Below are 14527 nucleotides of genomic sequence, written 5' to 3' on the forward strand. Positions count from 1 at the left end.
GTAACAAACTTAAAAATTTCAGTAAATGCAACTATGCATCTAATGAAAACTTATACAATAAAAAATAATAAACAAGACTTTTACAAACAACAATAGCCAATAATAACAAAAATAATCATTTGAAGGAATATTTATATTGACTCTTCTCCAACTTAATTAAATCTTTGTTCTTTTTTACTGACTAAGAAAATTCAAAACAGTCTTCTTTATAATTAAAATAAATTAATTGTTCAGATTTTATGAGAGCTGTTGAACACTTATTTCTCTCAAAAATCCATAACAGAAAATACTCTTTCAGTAAATGCACTACTTAAGGGTAGTATTAATAAAAATAAACCTAACCGATAATAATAATGTAAATATACTATATCAACCATATTATTACACAATCAGTGGTTTGCACCTTATGAATTTTAAATCCAGTCAATCCATGGGGGGTCCAGGCCCGAAAACCCTCCCCTTGGGTACGCCCCTGTCATAGAGTCTATGATAATCTTCTATCACGTCGATAATAATATCATATTGACATATTGTGATAATAATATAAAGAACATTCAACATTTCAATGTCTATTTTTGTAAAATGTAGGAATTTAGGATTGTTCTACAAAAAGTGTAAAGCTTTGTAGGACGCGTAGGACAAATCTAAGTTCTAACAAATGTAGGACAGTCCTGCCCAATGTACGACGGTTGGCAACCCTAGTAAATTCCATTGTCTAAATGTTATTTAGTGTATACTTATGTAGATAACTACAGCACTAAAAAAATGTGGTTAATGTTTTATTATATTAGGTGTCATTAATATAATGTCGTTAGTATGTCCAAGGTTGACAGACGTACCTATTAAAATAGGTATGTGATTTACGAACTTTGTTAATTAATGACGAAATATTTTGATTGAAAACATACTGAGCTAATTAAACCCATATGAGTAACTACCACTTAAAATAGTTAAGCTCTATAGTATATCTAATTTTTATATTAGTGGGATTAGTTACAATATTTATGTATTACACATAAAAACAAAATTGTACATAATCAGAAACATGCACAATTATTTATTATCCATAGAACTATCAAAATTCAATCATTATTTGATTAAGTGAGTTAGTGATAGTGAGTTCCTCTATTTATTTAAAATTTTATTTAATTAGTAGCTACTTATACAAATAATAATGTTTTAAAAATATACAAATATACAAGACAGATAGCCTATAAAAAGATTATTATCATGTATTATACTAAAAAGTAGATAATATTCTCTGTACTTCTGTAATTAAATAGATAGAAGTATAAAATGATGAAACCAATAATTACAAACATATTTAGGTGTAGAAAATCAGACACAATTAAAGCATAGTAGGTACCTGGTATAAGAAATATTTAACTACCAACATTCCTAAACAATTACATCACAACAAATATACAAAAATGACACATCACCGCAGTAAGCTATTAACATTCTTCACTGTCTACGTTCTAAATTATGACCATGTTTGGGCATAAAGAAACAACACGATATGGGAAAGACTACACAACACCATCACAATATGACGCAATCGAAAATAATTTCCAAAAAAAAAAAAAAATAATAATGTCATATAATTTATCCTCCGTAATGTATGATTATATTATATTATAAAGCACTCCCAAAATGCATATCCCACTCGTTTCCAACAAATAACTTTTATTTAAGCAATGAAAATATCATAGATAAAAAAATTGTACAAAGAGAATTATAATATATTATATGAGCAATAAAATATTTAAAAAATGTTTTTAAAAACATAAAAAAAAATAATAAAAAAAGGTTTTTAAAACATATATAGCAATGTTTTGATGGCCGCTTTTCCATATAAAAAAAATTAATTAACATTTTTAAATAAACAAAAAAGGTTTTTAATATATTTTTTAAAAACTTTCTAAATGTTTTTTAAACATATGCAGTTTAAAAATGCAGTGTTTTCAGCTTATTATAGGTAGGTACATATGTTAATTTTTTTTATACACACCCTATGTATATAGAATTGCAAGAAATTGTTTACTAAAAAAAAAAAATTATTAATTTATAATTCAATATTATGAAAGACACAAAAAAAATTAATTTTAAATAAAATGATAAAGAACCTTTATGGTTATAAGCATAATATCAATATGTATACAATTAATACAAAATAAAATAATAATATATATACTTAATAAAATATATATAATGTATACATAAGTAATAGGTATACTATAATAGGGTATACTTTAGTACTACTAAAAGAAAATAACAACTTTTAAGTATAATTATATAATAAAAACTGCAATAACTAAACTTGGATGTAACAAATAACAATATAAGTATATAATAAAATTTGTACCTATAATGTATACATAGGTATAATTATTTATATAAAAAAAAACAATTTTTAAGTATGAAATAAAAATAATAATAACTGAACTTGGATGTAACGAATAGGTAACAATTAAACAATTGTAAATAAGACTATACATTAAAAAATGCTGGTCAGGTCAGATAGGCTGGTCAGATGTGGCAAGATCATCATCTATTGCTGCAGTAGTCTAAAGATAATTTAATGGCATTTCTATAATTAATAAATACAATCATATTAAAAAATATATATTTAATTTAAATCTTATAATAATGTAAATAAAATAACTGAAAATGTGTACCTTTTAATTCTGGTTTCGCTCTGAGCCATCCATGGGCTTATGATTTCTATAATACCAGCTTTTGTAGTGGTAGGAAATTTGTGTTATATCGCACCTAATAAAAAAGTATAAAACAATATAATATGACATAAAATAATGTACCTAATACAAAATATGAGATATACACATTTAATTTGGAAACAAGCTTCTCTACAATTTTGAACATTATATTATAAAAGTGTGTGATTTACTACGAGATTTATGAAACATTAATAACTCTATTCAAAATTATTCTTTATTACTGTTAGGGTCGTTCTTACAATATACGGTAGTGTCAGTTAAATCAGTTAATGCTAACAGACTGATAACAGATTTTATTACCGGCAGAATTCCGGAGGTTATAAGAGTCCGACAACTTTAACTGGATATTGTAAGAATCAGCCTTAGAAAATTAACAATGTTGTGTGTAATTCAAGGATGTGAAACTTCTTAACAAATATTAAAATTGTAAATAATAAAATATAGTTGATATGAATATTGCCTACTTATTATAACTTTGTGAATTGGACTTGCTTCAAGACTTTTTTTTTTGCCCCTTCCAACTATAATCTGCTATAAATTCATCGAAAAACATTATTCTCATTGTCGATGTTGTCATTTTAGATAAACTCTTTATCCCACCATTGGTAAATGCAATTGTGGACACCTATTAAGTTAATTGTACATTATTAATACATGGTCTAAAACATATTTTAAAATACAGAAAATATAATTTTATTAAAGGATATCACAAATTCACAACACTAACTTTTTTTTTTTTTTGATTTTAAGTTTATTTGTGTATTATTGTAGCTAAAATAATTACAATGTTTTAGTAAAAATCCAAAGTTGAAAAAATTATTATTTATCAAGATAATGAGTTGATAGATTCAGAGATTTTGGCGCTATATATAGAGCCTATGGGTGACACAGATAAACACAATTTTTTTTAATAACTTACAATAGTATTTAATAATTTTGTTCTTCATAACCCTAAATATATCTATGTGCTTAAAATATTATATATATTGTTTTGTATACATATTATATAAGTACTTGTTTTTAGTATAGTGATGTTCTTTAATATAGGTAGGAATAATGAAATTATATTACTTAGGAGAGAATTTTTATTTAGGAACTATTTATATATATATATGTATTGTTTCAATTTATAAATTGGTTTCTAGTAATAATATAAACTAACCTTGGCTTATTAATTTAAAAGAATTTAGGTATGTACTATAATATTAAATCAAAATGTGTTATATAATTTAACTAACACATAAAATATTATTATGCATTAGTTAAAACTTTCATAAATAACAAAAAAAAAATATTAATTTAACTACTAGCTACCTTAAACATTTCATAATTACCAGTTTATGGAAATATTCAATATCTTCAAGTTTTTTTTCTAACATTTTAAGACCATCTTCACTTTTTATTGGAAATACTACATTGTCCATTTCATAATTAGATACTACTACAGGTTTTTTTATCATCGGTTGTATCTTTATTATCAATGAGATGATGTTTAATATAAGAAACAGTATTTCTTAATTTCATAATATTGGCTTCAATAATGGTACAATTAAAATTAATAACTTTAAAAATAATCAGTAAATAATTTAAGATTTTTAACTCATCAGAAATGAAACACAGGTCTGATGAAGAGCATCAGTGTTCGTTCTTACTATAACGTGTACCTATTAAAGGACATACAGACTTAGAAATCTTATCACTATCGACTGGAGTACTCATAATTGCACTAGAAATTGAGGTTGAAGTAGAAGGTGACAATGTTGATATTGAATTATATGTCCTCTTTGTAGCAGATTTCAACAATATAGGTGGAGGAGTAGGAAACTGACGATCAATGTTGGTTGGTCGTAAACTGGCTTGTGGTTCTAGGATTTCAGTAGAACTGGTCAGAGGATGTAGATCATTTTTATCCAGAGCAATATCCTCATTGCTACTACTAATTTCAAAAAGTAGCCTTGAAGAAGTTGTTTTATTTTGGCAACCTTTACCTCTCATTTCAAATTCTGACTCTAAATTTGACTCGCTTTGTTTTTTATTTGCTTTTATCATAATTTTGTATCCTCTTTCATAATCACCTATATAAGAATAAATCAATTTTGATATAAGTATTTTTTTCAAATATTATATGATATAGGTTAATAATAACTTGTTGGGGCATAAAAATAGCACTATAAAAAGTAGTCAATGATAATTTTGTAATTAATTGCACATTGCAGTAATAAGAAAACAATTTAATTGATTATTAACACAACAAATTTATATATTTTTTCTATTTTATGCTCGGCCTCAATTCATAAGCAAACATAAACAACCTTAAACTTAAAATAAAATATATATATATGTAACTGAAATCTGAATACATAATCATTAAATTTACATCATTCAGCATTTAAGTTTTAAATTAAATTAACAAATATTTTACATGCTTTAGAAGTAACATTCTCCATCTTATTGTTCAGAAATCTAACACTTATAACCTAATATTTAAAGTACAAAATATACTTATCCTAATAAATAATCTTTACATTTACAATAGGTATTTAACATAGATGAATTAAAGGTAAGACAATATAAGACTGGTTTTTGTATGGGAAATATATATATTTTAAGCAAATTTCTGAAACTGGCCACATTTTTAAGATGGATAAATGTTGAACAACATAAATTCCAAGTGATGAGCTATTACACGGCACTGAATAGTAATCTTCTTGTGATATAAATTTTTTACCAATGACAACTTCAGTTTTTAGTGACTTTGAATAAGCAAAGTTGTGCACCATTATAATATCACCATTTTTTGACCCACAGCAATTATCAGGTTTTGTTATTCTTAATTGAAAGTGTTGAAACATATGAATCTTGTATTGTGGTCCACGACAATTTGCTAGTAGAGGACCATCACAGTGAATATTTGATATTTTTGATAATGATGATTGCCGAGGAGTTTCAAAATAGTTTTCCAATAAAAAACATTCACCTAATCGATTACAAATTTGTTCAGCTGGTTTATTATATCCTCGCACCATGGATTTAATTTTTTGCAAATAATTTCCAAATTGAAATGCAAATATTGTTTTTAAAGTAAAATTTGATGTTATTCCTGAATAGTAATCAGAGTCATCTACTATATGAATTAAACCGTGGAAATTATGAGTGATAAAGTCTTTACTATACAGATGAATAAAGTCTTCAACAAAATACTGTAGTAATGATCTGGCATAATTACACATCCACTATCTTTACACATTTTAGGTGACAATAATATAGTCACTGCAAAATAAAGAGTTGAAAAGTTCTCATATTTTTTACTAGTAAAAACAGATTTTAAGACAACTGGTCCTAAATATAGCAAAAATGTTCGAAATTCAATAGCTTTCAAAACGAAGAAATGTTTCAGTTCTCTTGGCTTCCTATTAATTTCAATAGGTACACATGAACGATATTCAACTAATAATGATGATAATCTAAGACAGAGTTGGCTAGACAACTTGTGAGGAACATTTCCTGTACTCCATGTTAAAATCATAGTACGAATTACTCCTAAATAAACAAGGTGCATTTTATCTAAAACAAACGAGTTGTTAAAATGCAGTCCTGGGATTTTTGTAAGTAACGTTTCAGTTTTTCTAAATTCTGTATCTAACCAATATTATAAAAAGTTATACCCACTAAAAGACTTTATACCAAGAATGTCTGCCTTTACAGGGGCATCACAACAGACAGCAACAACTTTTACTGGAATTGTTTTTCCACTTTGATGTAAAATACCATTCTCTGATAAATAATTGACTTCATTAACAAATTCTTCTAGGTAACAATCCATATCATGAGGTTTACCTTTACCAAAATATAAACCAATTGGGAACACTTTATTTTGTAGTTAATTTATATCTAAAATATATCCCAAATAAAATTGGTATCACGTGTATGTTTGAACTTTTTTTAACCTATATGGATATATTTTCCAGGAAAAACTATTTTTGAACAAAATTTAGTCTTGGATATTTTCAATAATGTCCTAGAATCTCTTGGTAAAGCAGAGGTTAAAGCAGGACTCTTTGAATTTCAGAATCATCAACAAGGAGGGGGGAATAGTTAACTTTGGGAACTCCTGGCCTATAGCCTATAACGTACCTTTTTCACCACATACAAGAGTGTGGTTTTATCAATCCCCTCCTCTTCACTACTTTCTCAATCTATAATAACTTTATATATTTAGGTGAGAGCTGCGTCAGGACTCAGAACTACACCATACTGCGAATGATCACAATTCATTTTGACTGCAGTGTTCGTCCAATATTATTGTTACTCTTCTAGTCTTCTACCAGATAAATCGAACTATCTACTATATCCTACACGGACATTGTACCTCTAATAAGGTATGTTATACTTATATACTATCAACAGACTACTTATTGTTCTTATTGTTAGGTAATTTCAATGGTAAAATTTAATATAAAGTTAATCAAGATACATATTGAATAAATATTTTTCACAAACAAAACATATAATATATTTATTTAGAAATAAAGATTTACATTCAATTAGTATGTACTTATGTAAATTCTGATGGAAAATTACAGTTAAATTAGTTTTCAATTTTTAAATACCTAACGTTAAATAATTTTATGTGCAGTCTAACCTAACCTAACTTAAAATAAATAGAATGCAGTAGAAATATATTTCTTATATTCGTAGAATAAATTAACCTACCAACGGCCAAAAAATTATACAAGTATGAATAATAGGTACCTATCAACATAGGCTTTCATATATTGATACTTAGCATGATATTTTTTGTTACTTACCTATTAGTTGGTTTATTATTAATTAAAAAAAACTAGGTTTCAACAATTTAAATTTATATAACAAAAATCGTTCGATAATTTCATAAAAATTGCATAAGATATGCTATATTTGTGTGATAAAAAAATATTATTTTTAGTATTTAATTTATCAATAATATTAATTTACAAATGAATTTAACAATAATCAAGATCAAAAACGTATTAGTTTTATTCTGCAGGTTTTTAACATATTATAGTCACATCGTATAATGTTGTGTATTATTTCAGAAAATCATGAAGTTCAATTTGATTATTTTGGTACTGAGCTTGTGCGTTGACTTAATTCTTGGATCTATCGCTAATAATAGTTCGTACTGGGAAGCTCCGTTCAGGTTTTGTGGATCAAATCTCGCAGTTGAGCTCTCAATCATCTGCAAAGGCCGCTACAACGAAGATCCACGTGAATATAATTTTCTATAGTACCTTATTCTTAATTATAATAGTATCGTCTATTGGTCGAAATTAACCTATAAAGTTTATATTAATTGTAAAATCAACGAACTCTAGAATACAAAATTAGATACCTATCACACACACACAGTTAATTATCGGGGTTTGTGTTTCTTCTCATTTTTTATAAGTATGAAAAAATAAAACGAAAATTTCATAACTTAGTTAGATCATTTAAAATCTTTCTCAAAGACTGCGATGCCCCCCTCCCCCGCGGTTAAGGTTTCTAGCCACAGGAGTCATGATGGTGGTATAAGTCGTATCGATGATATCGATTATATCAATCCAATTCACTATCGAACAAATAGCGAATTAAATAATATCGTAAAACTAAGAATATAGTAAATATTATACATTTTGTTTTCAAAATCTATCGATTAATCGAAATAATCGATTATTTTGACACTATCGACTATCGAGTGTATCTTACTAAGATACGGAGAAATTTTGATTTATCATTATGGTCATAGCGTGCTGATGTAGATTTGACGAAATAAACATTATGTTTTCTCGTAATGCTCTAATATAATACATTAAGAACTAAAAAGCAAACTTTTTTTTAAATTTTTTAACATTTTAGGGGTTCTAATCTTCCCTTTCCTTGCTACTCCTTGTATATTTTAGTTTGTAATTAAAACAATTTAAAATTGAATAAAATGTAAAAGAAATATGGTAAATGGTAATCTGATGATCATGTTAACTTATTATAAGCATATTCTATTTAGTTAGATTTATTGAAAAATGTTTGTCTTTGCTAATGATTTACCTTTGTTTTCAGGAAGTCACTCGTTCAAATCTAAAAGGGCTATCGCTAATGAGTGTTGTAAAATAACTCCGTGCACCAGGAAATATTTGAAAGATCATTATTGCCTTCCTGAATCGAAATGGTATGTAATAACATAAATAAAATATCTAAAATTGTAAACTTAAATTAACCATTCAACAAAATTTATATAAAAATAAACTTACGATAAATTCATAAACAAAGTTACAAACTTAACAGGTTAACTGCTACGTTATTTTTCAGTACATTGCCAAAAGCGCTACGTGTGCCATTTTTGGTACACTTGTTGTTTTGCCAATATGTTTTTGCGTGCCTACTATGGTACACTTAAATACGATTTTAACACAGGAAAATATTTCGTAGCCCGCTAGACAAACAAATTTTCGACTAGCCCATTAATATCTTATAAATTAATTTGTTTAGGTAAAATTAGAATACGAATGGCAAATCAACCATGTACCAGAGATGGTACACATGGCGGTTAACCTGTTAATAATAAAAAATGTTCTAACTTAATTTTATAGAAATGTATCTATATAAGATTCTACTACATTTCAAATTACTTATGTAATTTTTTCAGTAACTAATTAATATGTATAAATTCCAGGGCTACAATTGCAACTACAACTTTAACTTCAACTTCTACTTCAACTACAACTACGACTCCAAAACCAAAACCGGGATTTACGTTTAAAATCCGAAAAACGGATTACACTAATATTTTATTTTATTATTTTGATCTACGTAAGTACCTACATACTTTAAATCGGAGTGTCCGAATTGGTTCTGAAATGCCCGAATTGGTTCCCGGGTTCTTTCAAAGGGTATATCCGAATTAGTTCCCGAGTTGTTAAAATTTTGGCTTAATAAATAATATATAACAAACATTTAAAAAAAATTAAAATCTTAATTTAAAAATATAAAATAAATACCTAATAATAAATATATGCGGTATATCGTTTTTTTTAATTCGTTTATTTTCTTTATAGTTATTATTTTCTATTATTGAGGTAAAAACTTATAACAAACATTTAAAAAAAATTTTAATCTACTGATTTCGTTATTTTTATATGTTCGGATGTGCGGAATAAAAGCAACTGTTGAATTTTCTGTGAAATGATTCACAGCAATTAGTAGTTCGTTCTATACTACTGGTACATTCAGCCCACATTGTTGGTGGAAGTGAGCTATCTTTTTCAATATAATTTTTAAAATATAATCGAAGAATTCACCAATTTTTTCATTTAAAATATTAATTATAATATTAAATATTTCATTTATATTATATTGTATTTTGCTTTTTCGTAAGTCTGTATCGGGAAGCAATTCGGACGTGTGCCGCCAACCTAGAATATCGGGAACCAATTCGGATGCAGCCTTAAAGGGCTCATGAGTGGCTTGTAAGGGTCTTGGAGTACATTTGAATTCCTTGGAATTTGTTGAAATAGAACTAGATACTTAGACGTTATTGTGATTTCTTACAAAACTATTTATAAACAGTTCAATATAGTTTATTTTTAATAGTAAAAATAATTTTATTTTTTAAAATGACAATATTCTTATATCTTGACACCTTGTCCTAGAATTTAGGACACCTAACTACATTTTTACTTGTTCCATTTTAACTCAAATACCATTAAGTATGCTCTCGGATTCAACAAAATAAATTTTAACCTCTTTCGTTCAAATTCAAGTTTAGTTATGATACATTGAGTATATAGTTAGAATGAAAAATTTAGCTTATAAATATAAAACTCAAAACATACCTTCTAATGTTGTGTAAATAAAATGCTGCCCTACTGCACTTAAAGCTTCTTGTACTGGAGGGATTTAGATGCTTATAATTATCTTAATAAAAATATAGTGTGGTGGAATTGATGATATCATATTTTTTCACACAAACACACAAATAGGTTGAAATAAATTATCTACAAATGGCTCTAAGCGAGTATCATCGTATAAACATCTAATGTTCCATAATTTCAATATTACCCATCCAATGTATATAATCATAGCAATAAATACACTTAAATAGTATCCAAATCCACAAACTAAAAGTTGATTTAATAATTTGTTTCAATTTTTCAGTGATGCAAGTATTGGAATATCTTCAATTGGATAAGTAACAAGTACACCAAGCAACTGTCAACATTATATTGCAGCTTCAAAAATATATTTCAATCTTTTGTTATAATTAAATTATTAATATGATATACTATCATATATGAACTATCTATAGATATCCCAACATTTTATTTTTCAATTTTAAACATTATATTGCAATTTAATTTATAGTGCAAAATAAAATAATAATAATATAATATGTATCAAATACTTAAATTAGTATGTATAAGAAAGTAAATGTAGATTTAACAATTATAAATTAGTTTTTATTACCAAACTCAAATAATAATATAAGATTTTTATTTTTATACATGATTTTCTGACTTATTATTTTTTATTTGTTTTGTTTATCATACACTAGTAATTTACATTTGATGTAAATGTTTCAGTTAGAATAATAATAATTATTAAAGAACAAAGAACTAAAATTGTACCACAAAATGTAATTTTAAGAAATCATAATATGTATGATTGATTATTATTTTAATATAATAAAAAGAAAATAATTTGTTCATTGGTTGGTTTAGGAAGCAATTTTACCATATTAGGTTGGTTAAATAAGATAATTTGAATAAAGCAAATTGAATTATGATTTTTAAACAACATTTTTATCTTATGACGTATATAAAACTAAACTAGAATATTTCAATATAGAACATTATATTTATATATATCTGTTTATACAAGCGACACTCTTCGCCGGTCTAAAGTTATGACTTAAGAGTCCAAAATTTTGAATATTTTGTAACTTCATACCTTGCTGGTGTGTTTAAATATTGAACATCACGGAAGTGAACGTTTTGGGTGGCCTACAATAATGTGTCTAGGGTGTTGAGTGTTTCAACTTCTTTACTTTTTATACTTTACATATGTACATCTTATGTAGTGTGCTAACATACCATTAAATGGCATTTGATGTGGTCATACCTTGTGATTTCTATTATGATAATATTATTTTAAATCTTACTTCTTAGTTAACATCAACCTTGGCTCACCAAGACACCAAATTATAATCCTAGAATTTATATGATAAAACTAATAACCAATATGATAATGATTAATGACGTTACTTGTGGGTGTAGCATACTCTTAAAATATAGCACAAACAATACATTTAAAAAGTCTACATTCCTTCAATAGATTAGTTGTTTATTTATACTATAGTGGACTCCCTTTAATTAAATCTTCTAGCAGTCAGTTTTATTCAATTTTAGCATTGTTAAAAATTATCAACCATTATAACCGATAATATTGTATTTCCGATTGGTACTTATATTGACCATGACATCTTGTTTAAACAATTGTTTATAAGATATTAAAGTAATTGAAGCTAATAGTTTATACGAAAAAGATATTACTGTATGTGATATAGTAGGTACATTATGTATTAGGTAGTTCCTTTACTGTAAAACTGAACCATTTAATACAAACTAACTATCAATTGTTAATAATATTATAATTGTAAATTTTAATTTTTGTTTAATATTATATAGATTTATATAACTATTTTAATTGTACATGGATGAACTTGGTTGGTATGTAATTAAATTAATTTGATTAAAAAAAACCTTGGTACCTTTTTATGTTTTCAAATTCCAAAAATCAAAGTTTGTTTTCATTCCACATTTAAAATCAGAATTTTATTTTTAATGACATGATTACAAAATTGAAAAAGAGTTACCCAAAATATTTAAATTAGTACTTTCAATAAAACAACATAGGTACTACAAAAATGAAAAAATAACATGATTGGCATTGTTAGCTATATATAAATTAAACCTACATTTAATTTGTTGCACTATATTACATTTTGTCAAGTAACTTATATATACATTTTTCATACCTAAATAATAATTAATTTCAGTTTATCAATTATCAGTCTCAATAGAAAATTGATTTTGTGTACCTAGTAATTATTGGTTACTATTTAGCACTACCTATATGTATTTCACAGTTTTTTTGAGTGTCCAGAATTTTTATTTATCGGTTACTGATTACTGATGGCTGTTTTAACAAATTTTTAATTGCAGTAACTTTCACGGACAAGGTATAGAAATAATTTTTTCATTTTCTTAAACTTTGAGGGTTGGGAGGGAAGGTTACAACTACACCAGCACCACCATGTCTATAACACTGGTATCTTAATTATTATGTTACGTATAACAATTTAGTGATCAATTAACGACCTCAATTTTTTTTTATCGGACATTTGAGAAAGGTTTTTGAAATTTACGATGGGAATTTTTATTCATAAATAGCTTACAGATTATAATAATATTATAGCAATAAAATAAATAAATATTTATTGCCATTTACTCAGGTAGATGAGCAGTATTGAATTTTATCAAGATGAATATTTCACTACCTATCTATTATTTAAGAATACAAAAACAAAGATAATTTGTATCACCAAACTCTCAATACTTTTAAACGTTTTAAGTTTTATTCACAATTGAATGTCATTGAAATAAGAAATATATTTTTCTATCGCTATATTTTTTCAAAGTTTCTTAATGTTATTTAACTTTTTGTTTTCGATTATTGAATGTGTAATAATGCAGTTATAAACTGATTCGTATGTATAATCTTTGAATATTAAATAAAATGTATTCTAGGTATTTCCGAAAAATAAAAATGTCATATTGTACCTACCTACCTACCTTATTACGATAAAAAATAATATGAGTACAGCATAGTAGGGTATACCGATTTCTGGTATTTTTGTGATACAATTATGGATTGAATCCAAAATCGTCCTTTACGAACTATTTCGATTTGATACACGTCAACTTACCCCCCCCCCACCATGGGGCTATAATTAATAGCTTCGGAACTATGGGAAAGAAACAGTCAACCATAAACATAATACAAGTATACTGCATTACTGCAGTGTTTATATGGAAATTTTATTTTAAAGTGTTAATTATTAAAAGTGTAAACATATCAAGAATGTGGTAATACTTTATACAATTTTTTTTTGATCAATATTTGATAAAAAATATACTTTTAAATTGATCTTTTTTGAATAAAGATAATGATATTTTATTTTCGTGTAATTAAACTACTTTATTTATATTACACTATATAAATTATTAATTGTTGATGACTGTATTGTTACAATTATGAAACTAGATCAATCAAGATTTTAACCCTGCTCAAGACTCACAGTACATTATACATTATTGATCTAATTGAGTATTCCTTAGATATCTAATATATTCATTAAGGTTTCTATCTCTTTTTGAATATCAACATACTGTTACAATCAAAATTGACAATAACAACAGGAATTAACTATGCATTGTCGTGAGTCATTACACAGACATAAGTAATAAAAACCCAAAAATAATTGAGGAAGTGTGGTCATATTATAGTAAGTTATTAAAATTACTGTTTTTTAAATTATTTTTGTGTAATCTAATACATTTACACATAAGATAATACATAATCTGGATTTGAATATTGTAGTGTCCCAGCATACAGGAGGACGAACGACTTGTGTTGAGGTAGATGGTTTGGGTGAAATAAGTATAATAACTTGACTTGTGATTAATTATTATACAATTATTTGCTTGCGATGTGGA

General features: G+C 26.1%; 1 protein-coding gene and 2 pseudogenes across 1 annotated transcript; 1 reads left to right on the plus strand and 2 right to left on the minus strand.

Annotated features, from left to right (window-relative positions):
* Positions 1-2516: 2516 nt before the first annotated feature.
* LOC149061473 (uncharacterized) overlaps positions 2517-14527 on the minus strand; it is a 30800-nt pseudogene continuing 18789 nt past the window's right edge.
* On the minus strand, positions 5279-7013 carry LOC149061474 (uncharacterized; annotated as a pseudogene).
* Positions 6963-11108, plus strand: LOC149061475 (uncharacterized). Its single transcript, XM_089217009.1, has 5 exons — positions 6963-7117; positions 7814-7985; positions 8814-8922; positions 9427-9563; positions 10908-11108. Exons 2-5 carry the CDS (start codon positions 7820-7822, stop codon positions 10943-10945), a joined length of 450 nt encoding a protein of 149 aa, XP_089073135.1. The 5' UTR covers positions 6963-7117; positions 7814-7819; the 3' UTR covers positions 10946-11108.

This window comes from Diuraphis noxia, unplaced genomic scaffold, assembly GCF_037042655.1.
Source record: "Diuraphis noxia isolate RWA-SAM2 unplaced genomic scaffold, SU_Dnox_SAM2 contig0001, whole genome shotgun sequence".
Classification (NCBI taxonomy): Eukaryota; Metazoa; Arthropoda; class Insecta; order Hemiptera; family Aphididae; genus Diuraphis; species Diuraphis noxia.

Coding starts and splice junctions, on each gene's coding strand:
- LOC149061475 (XM_089217009.1), top strand. CDS start 7,820: ATGAAGTTCAATTTGATTATTTTGGTACTGAGCTTGTGCGTTGACTTA. Junction 7,986..8,813: donor CCGCTACAACGAAGATCCAC/GTGAATATAATT, acceptor CTTTGTTTTCAG/GAAGTCACTCGTTCAAATCT. Junction 8,923..9,426: donor TGCCTTCCTGAATCGAAATG/GTATGTAATAAC, acceptor TATAAATTCCAG/GGCTACAATTGCAACTACAA.